The sequence below is a fragment of the Chelonoidis abingdonii genome, chromosome 3, assembly GCF_003597395.2.
Source record: "Chelonoidis abingdonii isolate Lonesome George chromosome 3, CheloAbing_2.0, whole genome shotgun sequence".
Taxonomy (NCBI): Eukaryota; Metazoa; Chordata; order Testudines; family Testudinidae; genus Chelonoidis; species Chelonoidis abingdonii.
In genome coordinates this window covers 66581996-66598216 of record NC_133771.1, presented here as the reverse complement: position 1 = coordinate 66598216, position 16221 = coordinate 66581996, and the positions used below count along the sequence as shown (strand labels likewise).

The window sequence follows — 16221 nt, the reverse complement described above, 5'->3', positions numbered from 1 at the left end:
TAGCGAGAAAGGAGAGAATTCAGAGCATCTAATCTCCCTTCTCATAGTTCTTTCTCTTCTTTAAGAAACATTTCCACCTGAGGTTCCAGTGGCAAAAAGTCTGTGTAGATGGGAACGCCAAGCTGCTTTTTTTTGTCACTCACTTTTTTTTTTTTTTCACTCACACACCCTCTTTCCTGCTAAAGAATGGTTACTTAAACATGAGATGGTTCATTTGATTCTTTTGACACCTGGCTGAGGTTTTGGTGAGTCTTTTGTCTCTGGGATTTGTGACTGTTCCCCAGACTTGTAACATGTCTTAGTAATACCGTACACAGGATTCTTATAACTTTACATACAGTGGTGCCACACACATTTTACCAGGACAATAATGATCAGCAAATTGAATTTTTTGAATGATACCTCACAAGCCATACTTTGTACAGAATTTATCATAGTCTTGTAAAAGAGGTGAGCATAGGGGTACAGATTGTCACACCTGCCCCTCTCCCCCACCTTCAGTTCTGTAAATCTGTCCTACTTTAAATATGTTCCGGGATAATCTTTGATCATAACTAAATCTCTGATTCTGCTTTGTAATCTTGGCCTGTATAAAACAAAGCATTTGTGGGGCCACTGAACAATCAAAGTGCTGAAGGAGCACTCAAGGAAGAGAAGGTTGTGAAGAAGTGATATGAATTCTTTGCGTTGATCTTCACTGAATTGAATGTGAGGGCGATTACTACAGCAAAGCTATTCTTTTGAGTTGGCAGATCTGAGGGACTGTCTCAGATGAGGCGTCAACAGAGGTGGTTTTGGAACAAATTGATAAATGTAACAGTAATATGTAATAAGGACCAGATGGTATTCACCCAAGAGTTCTGATGTAACTCAGATATGAAATAGCAAAACTATTAACTGCAGTATGAAACCTGTCACTTAAATCAGTCTCTGTACCAGATGACTGGATGTGAATGCTGAGTTTTATAAAAGGTTCCAGAGGCAATCCTGGCAATTACAAGTCAGTACCAGGCACGTTGGTTACAACTATAGTAAAGAACAGATTTTTCAGACACATAGATGAACACAGTATGATTAGGAAGAGTCAACATGGCGTTTGTAAATGGAAATCATGCCTCACTAGTCTATTAGAATTCTTTGAGGCAGTCTACAAGCACGTGGACAAGAATGATCCAGTTGATAATAGTGTACTTGGACTTTCGAAAAGCTTTAGACAAGGTTGAATGCCAAAGGCTCTTAAGCAAAGTAAGCAGTCATAGAATAGGAGGGAAGGTACTCTCATGGATCAGTAACTGGTTAAAAGGGTCATTTTTCACAAAGGAGAGTGAAAAATAGTGGGGTTCCCCCAAGGTTCTGTACTGATACCTGTGCTGTTCAACATATTAATAAATTATCGCAATAAAGGGGTGAACAGTGAAGTGGCAATATTTGCAGATGATACAAAATTGCGCAAAATAGATAAGTCCAAAGCTGACTGTGAACAGTTACAAAGGGATTTCACAAACAAGGGTGATTGAGCAACAAAATAGCAGATGAATTTCATGATGATAAATGCAAAGTAATGTATATTGGAAAACATAATCCTAACTTTACATACAAAATGTTGGGTAGCTGTTCCCACTTAAGAAAGAGATCTTTGAGTCATTGTGGATAGTTCTCCAAAAACATCCGCTCAATGTGCAGTGGCAGTCAAGAAAGCTAGCAGAATGTTAGAAACAATTAGGAAGGGGATAGATAAGACAGAAAATAGCATAATGCCACTGTTTAAATCCACGGGACAACCATATCTTTAATACAGCTTGCTGTTCTACTTGCCCTATGTCAAAAAAGATACATTAGAGTTGGAAAACGTGCAGAGAAGGGCAACAAAAATAATTAGGTATATGGAACAGCTTCCATATGAGGAGAGAGTAAAAAAAATTGGGACTGGTCAGTTTTGAAAAGAGGCGACCAAGGGTAGATATGATAGAGATCTATAAAATCATGAATGGTGTGGAGAAGGTGATGATAAGGAAGTGTTATTTATCCCTTCACATAACGTAGGAACCAGAGGTCACCCAGTGAAGTTAATGGGCAGAAAGTTTAACAAAAACGTGAGGAAGTACTTCTTCACACAACGCACAATCAGCCTGTGAAACTCATTGCTAGGGGATATTGTGGAGGTGAAAACTATAATGGAGTTCAAAAAAGAATTAAATAAGTTCATGGAGGATAGGTCCATCAGTGCTATTAGCCAAGATGGTCAGGGACGTTATCCCAAGCTCTGGATGTCTGTAAGCCTCTGACTGCCAGAAGCTGGGATTAGATGACTGGATGGATCACTCAATAATTGCCATGGTCTGTTCATTTCCTGTGGAGCATCTGGCACTGGCTATTGTCAGAAGGCAGAATATTGGCCTAGAAGGCCATTGACTATGCTGGGTCATACCATTCTTAAGTTTTTATCTCCTTAAAGTTTTTAAAAAAGCATTGAGGTATTTTTGGTGGTGTTAGTTTGATAGTTAAAAACAGTCTAACACACACAATATGCCTGTCTTTTTGTTGTTATAAAATAGTAGATATCTTTTGAATGTTGTATGATGTTAGAAGTAAAGGAACTAGAAGACAAATGTACCTAAATAACTAACAGGTGGAATCTACTTGATAGGAATTGCTCTCATTAAAGACTGTTATACTTCTGGTTCTCTTTGAACAAGATATTTCATTTGGGTTCTGTTGAAGTGCAAGAAAAAAGAGGGAAAGTACAGCTGGAATCCCAATTGCTTCATAATCTAGCTACTTCATAGTAATTACTTCAGTTTCCTGCTGCTTTATTCTAAAAATGCAGATAGCGACAGTAGACTCCTACCTTTTTAGAATAGTACTTGAAACTAAAAATTGTAGGTAAGAACATCAAAACAAGTTATCTAGTAGAGAAGTGTTTGTTTTTTTTAAAAAAAAGCCTTAATGGACCGGTAACTTTTGATATCCAAGCATCTTCCTTTACTGCTCACAGTGAAATAAATCATTCGTTCCAAATAAACTTGCATTGTTAAAAATTCATAATCTCCCCTCTGTTCCTCAATAATTTAGAGATGACGTGCTTCTGGTTTAATAATGCTGTAGTGCACATCACTGTGAGCTGCTTTTTTCTGTAGGTTTCTAAATTCGCTAAACACTCCCCCCCCCCATTCATATTTTAGGTGTTTTGCTGGAAGTCATCCAACAGTCCTATGAAGCAGTGTCGATGGGTCTATGGCCGCCAAGTCTTCATGTCTGACGTTGCTTTAAATAGGAACGAAATAATGTTTGTCACACAGGATGGTGATGCCTTTACAGGAAAGTGGGTAGAAGGAGAGAAAAAAACATCTGAAAAGAAAGGTTAGTTCATGTTTTTACGGTATTTTTGAAAGTAAATTACTACATTTTATGACCTATTTCTAATTCAATAAATATCTTTACATTTCCTATCTCTCCTTTCCCACCCAATATTTGTAATTTTTTTCAGATTTTGTATTGGGAGAGGGAATTTTCCCTTATTCAATCTGCCTGATCTATTAGTAGTATTTGATGGGCTATCTCTACTTCCTTCATGACTGACAGATAAATAAAAGAAATAGGAGAGACTTGGCACTGTTCAGCTAGTTTAGTTTTTTGCTATTTTTTTTTTTTGTTTGCCCCACCATGTTCAGTGTAACTTGTCTCTCTCAGTTGTAAGTGACCTTCTGGTGCACAGGCTGTATCCTGAATAACTCATAGTGAAAAGAGTCATAGGTGTCCAACATTTATGTGAATGTTAGTGATCCTGAAATGTACTGGATGTACAGCATTGGGAAACTAGGTCCTCCTGTCAGTAAAGAATGGATTCAAGTGAAAAGAGTAGGTGCTTCCTCACATTGCCGTGCTAGGGTAACTTAATCTTGTTTCATGGAGACTGCTAATATAGATCAGCAGGTAGTTTCTGGGGAAGGGATAGCTCAGTGGTTTGAGCATTGGCCCAGGGTTGTGAGTTCAGTCCTTGAGGAGGCCATTTAAGAATCTGGGGCAAAATCAGTACTTGGTCCTGCTAGTGAAGGCAGGGGGCTGGACTCAAGGACCCTTCAGGGTCCCTTCCAGTTCTATGAGATAGGTATATCTTAATTTATTTATTTATTTATTCAGGTTCCAAAACAATTCAGTCCTTGTATTCTTAGCTAAATCTGATGACTAAGAGTCCCAGTTTTAGGAAGTGGTTTGTTTTTTGTAATTGGAAACACCTGTTCCATAGGAATTGGTTGAAAAAATCAGCTCTGTTCACATGGACCAACTGAAAGTCCACAGACGGTAACTGCTTTGTCCCCGCCAAGCTGGGTGGGTTTGGATTTTTATGGCCTATGGATGAATGGCCATATCACATTTCCGGGATCTTAATTTCCAATTTATAATTTCAATTTTAAGCCTCCAATCTTGCATTCCTTCATTGCAAAGTCTTTCCTTCCCTTCTCAAAACTCTGAGCTAACCCATCGGTTTTCCTTTTTTGCTTCTCTACTTTCCAAGCAGGTCACATGTCATGGTAATTCTTCCTTCTTATCTCTGTTCTCCTAGCCCTGAACAGTCAGAACAAGGGAATCTGTTTAATTTGGACCTTCCACATAGCAATGTATGGTGCGCTGGTCTTACACTAAAATATCTTTATTCTTGAAAGATGTTGAACCAAAGGCCTTTGTAGTCTTGGGTTCACTCTCCCTGTTCTTGTGCTGGACTGATGACCTTATAAAGGTAGAGAGATTTTTGGACAGGCAGAAAGATTTTCATTTTGTTTATTGCTTATTAATAGTGTTCTCCGCATTCTACCTAAGACTACAGTTTAAGAAGCCCATAATTTTAATATCTTTTTAAGCAGAAATGGAAAGAAATATCTTAGTAATATTTCCCAGTGTTCATTATTCAGAATTCACCTGTCATAAATTTATAATGAATAAAATTTTTGTTTTGAAATTTTCCAAATTGAAGATATACCATGAAAATACTAAAGGGACATTTTGTGTTCTATATCTTACTAATGTTGTAACTGAAGTACAGTAGAAAAAGCAGAGTATGCTTCATTTAATCCATAGCCATGCCATCTTGCGTGTGATATTGCCACATCTTACAAAATGAGGAGGTTTGAGTTGGATGAGTACTCACTGGGTGGGAGATCTCCCAAGTCTAGGGATCAGAATAGAGGTAGGCTTATCTCTTTAGGCGTGCCGTTCCTGATTTGAAGTGAACGCTGTTTGGCCAAAGTCTTTAGTCTGATCTCAGTTGTAACTCTGTTGACCTCAACTCAGTGGACTCACACTAGTAATTAATTTTGTCCTTTGTTTTATCAGTTAAATCTTAATTAGTTTGACCCTTCCATTGTTTTCCAACATCTCTTTTTTTTTAACAGAGGTTGTATCAAGTCTTCAGAATTCCTCATATGATGTGTCTTGTCACTATGATACAAACAGTGTATATGAAAGAATTCGACTTGAGAAGCTTGCTTTTGTCCACAGAGCTGTCAGTGTTACCACAGATCCTAATGGATGTAACTTTGCTGTTTTACAGTCAGATCCTAAAACAAGGTATATTTCAGATATCTATGGCTGTAACTTCAATTGCTGAAAATACTGAGGGGGATGTGGGTGTAAAACATTTTTCTGTTCCATTAACAGTCTTGTTGTGTCTTCAGTTTCAATTAAAATTTCTTCTTTACAGAGAACCATCTTTGGCTACTGCAGAGATCATAGTAAATATAGTCATTTTGCTTAGCACTTATTTGTAGACAACCATGTAGAGGTTGTTTAGGCAAAAAGCCATTAATTAGGGAATGTCTACACTAGGAACTTTGCAGTGTAGACACATATTACAGTGACAGAAGGGTTCTTTTGTTGCTGTAGTGAATCCATCTCTCTGAGATGGCAGTAACTATGTTGACAAAATAATTCTTTCATTGGTCTAGCCACAGTGTACACAGTGCTTAGGTCAGTTTTAACTATGTTTTAGAGATGTGATTTTTTTTCCCCCCACCGCGCACCCCCACCCCTGAGCAACGTAGGTAGACCTAGCTAAGTTTTGGGTGTAGACCAGCCCTTAGTTTATACAAAGGCAAAATGTTCAAGCCAAACACTTTTATAATCAAGTCCCCTTTAAAACCTACTTTCTCATGTACTTTAATTCTCCATTCCATAAAGTGTCATAGAAATCCTTCTTAACATATAGGTTCCTTATTTCTCAGAGATGCCCTGTAATACAAGAAACTGAAAGGCAGAAATAATCTGTTTTTTAAATTAAACGAAAACTTAAATCTTTGAAATAAAGTTGGAGTAAATGAAACATGGAAAGATGCACTGCTCCTTGCACTCTCATATTAGATTTTTAGAATATCTAGCATATTGTTTAACATGAATTTTTGTTTTGGACTTCAGTATGCAGCATGTCAAAGATTCTTATATTTCTGAGTTACTTTAAGCACTTCCTTGCAGGAAAAATGACATGGGTAGCATGCAAAGTACTAACACTGCTGATAACTTCATACAAAAATGTCTGGCTTAATATTTATGAAGAGAAAAATGTGATATTTATTTGGTGCTTTAGAAAAATGTCACAGGAGATGTATGTATATGTAATATTGCGTAATAATATATCTAGCTTTTATGTAGCACTTTTCATCAGTTTAGGAATTTGCTTTGTATTAAAGAATACAATGAAACTTTGAATAGTAATGTAGAATAGCCAAAATTTAGATTCTTCATTTAAAAAAACCCCTTCATGACAGAATTTTAAATTCTACCAAATAAAAAATAACTGTTTGTCTTTATAGCCTATATGAAATTCCAAGTGTGTCGTCATCAAGTTTTGTTGAGGATTTTGGCAAATTGTTAGGGGAAACAGATGAAATGGACAACATCCATGATGTGACTTTTCAGATCGGCACTAGGGTGATTCCTGCACACAAGTACATCTTGGCCATGCGTTCTGACTTCTTCAGGAAGCTGTTCATTTCAGATGACAATCGACTAGACTCTCCAGATATCTATCGTAAAGATGAAGATGCTGTAGGATGTGATCTCTTTATGATAGAGAAGGTTCATCAAGATTTGTTTACATACCTTCTGCAGTTCATGTACATGGACACTTGTGATCTTTTGACTCATGGTTACAAACCAAGAATGTTGTATAAGGAAAAAACAGAAGACTATCAAGATACCCTAATTTCTAACCTTAATAAAATGAGTTTCAGTGGAGATGTTAATGGAAAGTCTGCGTTTGAGGTTTACAGAAGTAATCAAGTGCATGTAGTAAATCAAAGAGAGAAGAATAAACCCAAGTCTTCTAAAAAAGGCAAAGTTGTTGGTGAAGAAATCAACCCCATAAAAATGTTGCAAGGTGTTGCAAAGAAATTTGGTCTCAGCAATTTAAGTATAAGGTGTGTTACAATTTTTTCTTTGTCAGCATCCACTTTAGTTGATGCTTGCTTTTTCTTCCTTTCTGACCATATATAAGCTTGTCTAGAAAATGGAAGAGTTTTAACTACCAATGTAGTTTGGGCTGACATGATTCCCAGTTTGTTTCTATTTGCCACTTCCTCACCTTTCACAGACCCACAGCACCTCTTAAAAGGAGCTTATGAGGTCAGATTATTCTGACGCTTCTCTAAGAGAATGTGTTAGCAACCCTTAAGTAATGCAACTGAGGGTTCTATGAAAAAAGAGAATTATGAGATTGCTCTTCAACTAAAGCAATGTGTTACCAACTGAACCACTAGGCCTTCTCTGGTGCAGGAAGTTCTATACATCAGCACTAGACTCATCTTAATCCTATCCTGGGAAACTTATACAAGATCTATACATTCTACTCTGTTTTGAGATAGGAACTTCCTATGTTTGAGTTTAGATGCAAATAATGTAGCTTTCCAGATTACTACTTGCCTCAGACTGAGCCATATGTTTCGTCCTTTGTGTGATGCATATAAAATCATGGCTCTCATCTGTGGTTGATGCTGGTCTTTGCATGGGGGATGCTGCAGACTTTGCATTAAACAATATGAAGCAAAGAACTAGAACCGTGTTAACTGATGCCTTGTATTTCTGATAATATTACAAGATGAAACCAGTGGAGCTGAGATTGAACATGTTTGCTGTTGTACACATTTCTGCATGATACTATTTTTCTGTTTTGTGTCTCTCTGTACCATCATGAAAAGAATTGAGGACAGTAAATCCTTGTAAACCAATTCCCCCCACTCCTGTATTTTTAACATATTACTTTGTTCAACTTTCTCAGCCATTCTCTGGTGGTCATAAAAAGGAAGCAGTTAGCACAGCTAGGTGCACATAAAAGAACAGCCAGGGCAGAGCCCAGACATTTTAAAAGCAAAAATGTCCCTCAGCCTTCTAATAAAGCTACCATTTGTGTTTGCCTAATTTACAAATTAATCCTCATAGCATATCTCTAACACTATACATCTCTTGCCACTCAAGGTAATCAATATCTCAAAGTATGGCCCAGAAGGAGCAAACACCATGTGGATGGCTGAGCCTACTCTGATATAGCCCACCTGTCACTTGGACCAGGATAAATAAATAGGAGTAATTAAGTAGTAGAGGGAAGTCTAGCAATCCATTTTCATATCACTTTCATATCTATGCTGAAGCATCGATCAGTTTCTTAATAGACTTCCTAGGTTTCTGTGACAGGCATTTGTTGTCCTTTCATTTATGGTCACAATGTTACACTAAGTGGTACTAAATTTCAAACCTATTTTTCCTTATCAATATAGCTATTATCAGTAATATATGATAGTTGACGTTTGTAATATTTATGCTTTACAGATTGGATGGGGTTAAACTAGAAAATGGAAAAATTAATGTTGTCAACAGGAAAAATGGAAACAAACCAAAGTTTAACTCTCAAAAATGGTAAGTTTTTAAATCTTGCTATGTCAAGTCTTTGTGCGTATCTGACTTTATTTTTTAGTACCTATCACTTCATTTTGAAACAAGTAGACACTAAGCAGATGCAGCCAAAATTTTGTAAACTGAAATTTTCTGCTGCCTCTTATTGTGTGGGGTATGTGTTTGTGTATTTCACAGTTAATGGTCGTTGGAGAGAGATGCTTTGTATTTACCCGTACACACTTTTGTAGCGAGAGATACTGGAGTAGTACTCTGAACCAGATCTCAACGATTGTGTTTGTTGTGCAGTCACATTTTCCATGGCTTCATTTATATTATAGAATAGTAATATCAGAAAAAAACTTGTGACTTTTCCAGTCTGACACGGTCGCTCTGTCTGTCTGTCTGTCTGCAGGACCACACTTTGTTATTCCTACTAAAGCCATGTAGATTTTGACTTCTGCAATTAGAAATTTACAAGGTTGCTTAATGAGAAGAATCTCTGAAATATTTTCCCATGAGGGGAAATTACCTGAATTTTTACCCTACTGCTATTTATATCTGAATTACTTGGTCCTGTTTTGATGGTTACAATAGTACTAAAGCTTAATTCTTCAACTTATGTTGGAATAGGCTATTCTTAGGGCCCAACAAATTTAACAGCAGTGAAAAACGTGTCATGGACCATGAAATCTGTGAAATCTGATCTTCCCCATGCTGCTGGGAGTACCCCAGCCCGAGGGCTCCTAGATGCAAGTCCCAGACTTGTCCTTGCTCTGCATGGCTTTTCTTGGTGGGGAGGAGAGGCTAAGACCCGCCTCTGAGTGCCTCCCCCTGCTGCAGGAAGCTCTGGGGCTGGACCGCAGCCTTGGAGGTTCCTGCAGCCGGAGGAGACTTGGTGAGGTGGGTTTGCTCTCCCCAATGCTGCTGGGAATGCCCCAACTTGGAGGCTCCTAGCGGAGAATTCTGGCTGGGTTGAGGGGGGCAGGACTTGTCCTTTCCCTGCATGGCTGTTCTTGGGGAGGACATCAAACCCACCTCTGGGTACCTTCCCCTACTGCAGGAAGCTCTGGGACTGGGCAGGAGCTCCAGCGATTCCTGCAGCTGGAGGAGGCGGGTCCAATCTCCCCTGTGTTGTGGGTGCCCTAGCAAGGGGCTGCTAGTCACACCCAGCTGGGGAGGGACAGGACTTCCTCTTAAGCAAAAGCAGTCCTGCAGGGAATCTCTCCAGGTGCAGGTAGTTCTGCCCCCCTTGCTTCCTGTCTGTCATTTTGCAGCTGCAGGAGGGAGGGGTCATTGTACAGAGAACTGCTCTGCCCCCTCCAGATGCAATTATTAGCTTGTTTCAATAAAAATAGAAAGATGAAGAACTTGAGAGAATTTTTTGATTGACACTTTACAGCAGTGAATCCCACTCGGCTCAACTCACTGACTGGTAGATATGAACAGTGGGGTGATTTTGTAGAATAGTGATCTCAGTTGGCATCCTACCGGAAGACAGGTGAAATTACAAGTTTAAAATTAGTGTCCAAAGTAAGTAAATAACAGTCTAAAATCATTACTGCAGCGGATCATGTGAAAGAATTTGGAAGCCAAATTCTACACGCTGATGGTGACAAACTATTTTGTACAGCCTGCAATGTTTTGTTAGATCACACGTCAGGCAATGGTTCAGCACCACTTAGGCCTGGTCTACACTACGCGTTTAAATCGATTTAAAGAGCGTTAAATCGATTTAACGCTGTACCCGTCCACACTACAACGCCCTTTATATCGATATAAAGGGCTCTTTAAATCGATTTCTGTACTCGTACTCCTCCCCGACAAGAGGAGTAGCGCTAAATTCGATATTAACATATCGGATTACGGTTAGTGTGGACGGAAATCGACCGTTATTGGCCTCCGGGTGGTATCCCGCAGTGCACCACTGACCGCTCTGGACAGCAATCTGAAACTCGGATGCAGCGGGCAGGTAAACAGGAAAAGCCCCGTGAAGTTTTTGAATTACATTTCCTGTTTGCCCAGCGTGGAGCTCTGATCAGCACGGGTGGCGATGCAGTCTCAAATCCAAAAAGAGCTCCAGCATGGACCGTACGGGAGATACTGGACCTGATCGCTGTATGGGGAGACAAATCTGTTGTATCAGAGCTCCATTACAGAACACGAAATGCCAAAGCGTTTGAAAAAAATCTCCAGGATACACAGCGCTGCGTGACAAGCGTAATGGGAAGCCAGAGACTCAAATGGACGCTCATGGATGGAGGGGGTACTGAGGACTCCAGCTATCCCACAGTCCACAGCAGTCTCTGAAAAGTATTTGCATTCTTGGCTGAGCTCCCAATGTCTGTAGGTTCAAACACAGTGTCTGGCATGGTTCAGGGAACAGCTCCTCAGTTTCTCCCCCCCCCACCACGTGAAAGAAGAGGGAAAGAAATCATTTCTTGACTACTTTCAATGTCACCCTATGTGTACTGAATGCTGCTGGTAGATGCGATGCTGCAGCAGTGAAGAGCAGTATCCGCTCCTCTCCCTCTCCCCCTCCCCGGTGGTAGACGGTGCAATAGGACTAGTAACCGTCCTCATGAATATCTAACATGTTGACATCGAGGTCAACATTGCTGGTTACTCCCAGTAGATAGGACAGAACGGCTAATAACCAGCTTCATCATAGCAACTGGGGGCTTCAGCCCCTCCCTTTCCTGTGTAAAGAAAAGATTCTGTACTGCCTGGACTGTCATAGCAGCAGCATGCTGGGCTCCTCTCCTTCATACCGTTTAATGTCCTGCCTGGACTATCATCGCGCCGGGAGGCTGCCTCCTCCTCATTTTATGTCACTAAACACTCAGTGTTTCTTATTCCTGCATTCTTTATTACTTCATGACACAAATGGGCAGGACACTGCCACGGTATCCCAGGAAGGTTGGGGAGGAGGGAAGCAACGGGTGGGGTTGTTGCAAGGGCACCCCCTGTGAATACTGACACGGAGCAGCTGTGCTCTGATACACTGGTCCTCTAATACACTTGCGCCTTATTCTAGGCAGGACTGACTCTATTTTTAGAAACCATAAGGAGGGATTGACTCAGTCCCAAGTGAGTCAATCCCAATTTTGCTTTTGCGTTGCGCCCCAGCCGATTTCAGCCAGGGGCACTCATGATAGCAGCAGACAGTACAGAGGAGGAGAGATAACCGTCATCTCATTGCCAGTTTTCTCCGGCAGTAGACGGTACAGAACGACTGGTAACCATCTCTGCTATCATTGCAAAAGCAAGTGAATGCTGCTGTGTAGCGCTGGAGTATCGCCTCTCTGTCCGCGGCATCCAGTACACATACGGTGCCAGAAAAAAAAAAAGCTGAACGGGCTCCATGGTTGCCGTGCTATGGCATCTGCCAGGGCAATCCAGGGAAAACGGCACGAAAGGATTGTCAGCTGATGTTTTCCCAGAGGAAGGAATGACTGATGACATTTACCCAGAACCACCCGCGACAATAATGATTCAACCCAGAATTCCAAGGGGCGGGGAGACTGCGGGAACTATGGGATAGCTACGGAAGAGCTACCCACAATGCAACCTTTAGAAATCGACGTTAGCCTCGGACCATGGACGCACAACGTCGAATTACTGTGCCTAGTGTGGCCGCATGAAATCGAATTTATAATATCAGTTTTATAAAACCGATTTTAGCTAATTCGATATTATCCCGTAGTGTAGACGTGGCCTTAGACTTGGAAACCCATCAAGGCAGAAAGAGGGCTTCGGATAGTGCATTGCTGGTAAACAAAAAGTTAAAAAAAAAAAAAATTCATCTCTTTTTAAGAAGATGACAGAGAGCTCTAAGACCCATCATTTAGCTAGAATGGAACTTGTGGATGCGTTTGCAAATGCTAAGCTCCTGTTGGAGAAACTTGATCGCCTAAAATGCCGTTTGCTTACCAACTGCAATAAGTTTCAACAGGACTACCTTCCAAAGGTTTTTGCTACACATTTTGAGGAGGCGAAGTATCAAATTAACTCATATGAGTCTTCTGCAGTTATTTCAGATGAGTCCACAGTTGAGCAAGACAACTATGTAGTGCGTGTTCTGTTTTAATTTTATTTCTGACAAGGCAAAAGATATACAGACAGAAAAGCTAACAGTGCTTGCCAACTGCGTTTACTTGAATGCTGTTAACTATGCTAGAGTTTCTCAAGCGATGATTAAAACCATTTCAAAATATGGTGTGAATTTTGTCAAAGTATCTGTTTCAAAGCGAAAATGCAACTTACATAATGAAATCTTTCAAATCTGTTCACCAAAGTCTAATGCCAAATGCTTTCCATATTACATGTAATGCACATATAATTTGTCTTGTCAGGGAGCTGTGGAGATGTGAGTTAGGTAAAGTTGATAAACTGGTCAGCTACATTAAAATATCTTTAAACACTGCCCTGGCCGCAAACTGTGATACAGGCAGCACATTGCACCAATGACTGAAATCAGCGAACAAAAAATTGAACTTCCCCCAGAGCTGTAATTACTTGTTGAAATTCCTGATTTGAGGCTGAACAATACCATGAAGCTCACCTGATGTACTACTCTAAGTTCATCTCAGAAGAGCTCACACTGACACCGAAAATGAGGTTTTAACAGAATTTTCAACTCTTCTAAACAGTGCTCAGCTGAATGAGGCAGTTCAGTTCGTTGCCAAGAGTGCCACAGGACTGATGGATTTAATCACTTAGTTGGAATCTTGACATGTCACAGTCCTCCAAGCGTACAACAAAGTAATGGAAGTACTGTTCTGGGCTGAAGCACAATCAAATGAAAATCATTCTGACAATGCTGAGTTAAATGCCAGTGCTCAGCAGGAGTTTTCTTGCATGGCAAAGAAGCTCAGACAATACTACTGCTATGGGAAAGAGTCAAGCAATGCAGCAAAAACTGCTCAAAAGTTTCAACAACATTCAGCAGGGTTCCTAAAAGTTGCGTGTATATTTGACCCTGCACAAATGCACTGTTGATGGTGGATTTATTTCACCTAATGCAATATCTGGCTTTGACAAGAATTGTAGCTGGAGATTCCTGATTACAAAAATATCGCAGAAGAAGCGGACTGTAGTTTGCCTGTGCTACAGTTTTGAAACTCAGTGGGAAAGCAGAATCCCCCATCTCGCAAGGCTAGCTTGGTGCTATCTGACAATTCCAACAAACTCTGTGGATGTAGAGAGAGCTGTGTCTAAACATGAACAGGTGTTTTCAGCGTAGAGACGGAATGAGGAAAGATGCAGTCGCTGCATGCTCCATATTGACGTTCAATTAATGACGTTAGGAACCAGAACTTTTTTTTTTTTGCTTGCTTTTATTAACTTAAGGCAGTGGCTCTAAAGTATGAGGCGACCAATGGAGATCACTACCCTACAAAACCATATCAGATGCCCATATCTACTAAGCAGGGAGTTGAACTCTGAGTGTTATTTGCTGCTGTAAAGTGTCCATCAATAAATTCTGTTAAGTTTTGACAGACCTTTATTTTATTGAAACAAGCTAATCATTGCATCTGGAGGGGAAGGGAGCCCTCACCCCGTAAAGTGACTCCTCCACCTGCAGTTGCAGAGTGATGGGGGAAGGAAATGAGTGCATATGGTGGGGGGTGCAGAGCTTTCTGCATCTGGGAGAGGTACTCAAGAGCAGCCGTGCAGAGGAAGAGGAAGTCCTGTCCCTCCCCAGCCTGACCAGGACTAGCAGCTAGGTCTTTTAGGAAGTTCCAAAGCTCCTGCTCAGCCCAAAGCTTCCTGCAGCAGGGAGAGGTTCCTGGAGATGGGTCTGGCCTCCTCTTGAGAGGGGCCATTTAGGGGAAGAGGAAGTCTGTCCCTCCCCCACCTGGTGAGGACTGGCAGCTAGGAGCCCCTTGCTGGGCTGCTCCTGGCCGCACAGGGGAGATCATACCCACCTCCTGCTGCTGCCTTCAGACCACAATCTTGAGAAGCAATAATTGGACGATAGAATTGATTTTGGAGGAAATCCTCTTCACTAGTTAGCTTAGCTTTTGACTAACTTGGCTTTTTATTTAATTTTTTTTTTTAAATCCTTTTAAGACTGCTAAGAAGTCTTGTTTGTTATGTTTGCCATCATAAAGGTAAGTGTATTGTGTTTCTAGTTAAATATTTGTACTTTCCCTCCCATCTTTGAGAGGACTAGAGGCCTAATCCTGTCAAAGCTGGTTTCAAGCACAAAAGAGAAATGAACTGTTTATAGGTCTTATATTTGCTAATAATTTCAGGATTATAACTGTTCTGAATGTCTTGTAGTTCATACCTCTGTGATGTGACCATGAAATCTATAGATGGAAAGGAATTCCCATGTCACAAATGTGTACTCTGTGCAAGACTTGGTATGTATGTAATATCTGTAGATTCTTTTGTTCACAGTAACTTGCCTCTCTTATGATGTCTCAGAATGAGCTTTTTTTTTCTTTGCAGACTACTTTCATAGGATGTTAAGCAGCTCTTGGATTGAGGTAAGGTTTCCATTTGAAAATGTGTGTGCCGCATTAGTTGTTTTTCATTAATGTAAGTAAATGAAGATTTTCCTCTCTCTCTCAAATGAGATTTTGCCATTACCTGGAATGTAAATTAAAATACAGTTTGTGTAAAAATCGTAAGAAAATGGGAAATTTTAGCAGAAACACTAATTTTGAACCATTCAGAAACTGTATTAAATAAAAAAAAAATTAATCATAAATATTATGAGCCATGGTAATTTTATGTAAAAGCATACTTTGAGTTAGTAAGTATATTGCTATCTTAGAAATTTCTACTGCAACTAATCTGTAGTATTATAAAACCTCCTCAGTGAGTTTGAGCTTCTAGTATCCTTGGAGGTGTATTAAACTTCCTTCCTGCGGTAGGTCTTAATAAATGACATATAGATAATATTAATCTTCAAATAGTGTCCCTGTGAGTGCTCTACTTCAGGTGCACTCACACCCCATCTGCCTTTAATCAGAGATTTTTCGATAGTAGTGCCTGTTTGGGCTGCACTTCATTGTGCCCTGGTCTGAGATTACATATGACTATGCGAGCGAACCGCCCTCAGTTCCTTCTTACCTCCCTTGGCCTGAGATGGAGGATTAGTGTGCCTTACTTTCAAAGTCTCTTATCCTAGTTTCCCTTTATTTTATTGTTTTTCTTTAGTTATTTTATTTACTTTTATGTGTTGGGATTTAGGGGGATTTTCTGTTTATCCCTTTCCTCTTTGGGCAAGGGGTGCCTTCCCCTGCTAGATGCCATTGCCCCAGGGTATGCCAGACTCACTTCAAGCAGTGCATCTCTTGCTGGGAGTCCTTCCCAGTCATTGCATTCCCA

At 40.2% G+C, this 16221-nt stretch overlaps 1 protein-coding gene across 1 annotated transcript in view; it reads left to right on the top strand.

Annotated features, from left to right (window-relative positions):
- Positions 1-16221, top strand: part of IBTK (inhibitor of Bruton tyrosine kinase) — an 85305-nt gene that overhangs the window by 23490 nt on the left and 45594 nt on the right. Inside the window, exons 10-15 of the mRNA XM_032767205.2 lie at positions 3183-3360; positions 5391-5565; positions 6804-7409; positions 8815-8901; positions 15166-15248; positions 15337-15374. Of these exons, the coding sequence (XP_032623096.1) occupies positions 3183-3360; positions 5391-5565; positions 6804-7409; positions 8815-8901; positions 15166-15248; positions 15337-15374 (1167 nt within the window). The remainder of the gene's footprint in view (positions 1-3182; positions 3361-5390; positions 5566-6803; positions 7410-8814; positions 8902-15165; positions 15249-15336; positions 15375-16221) is intronic.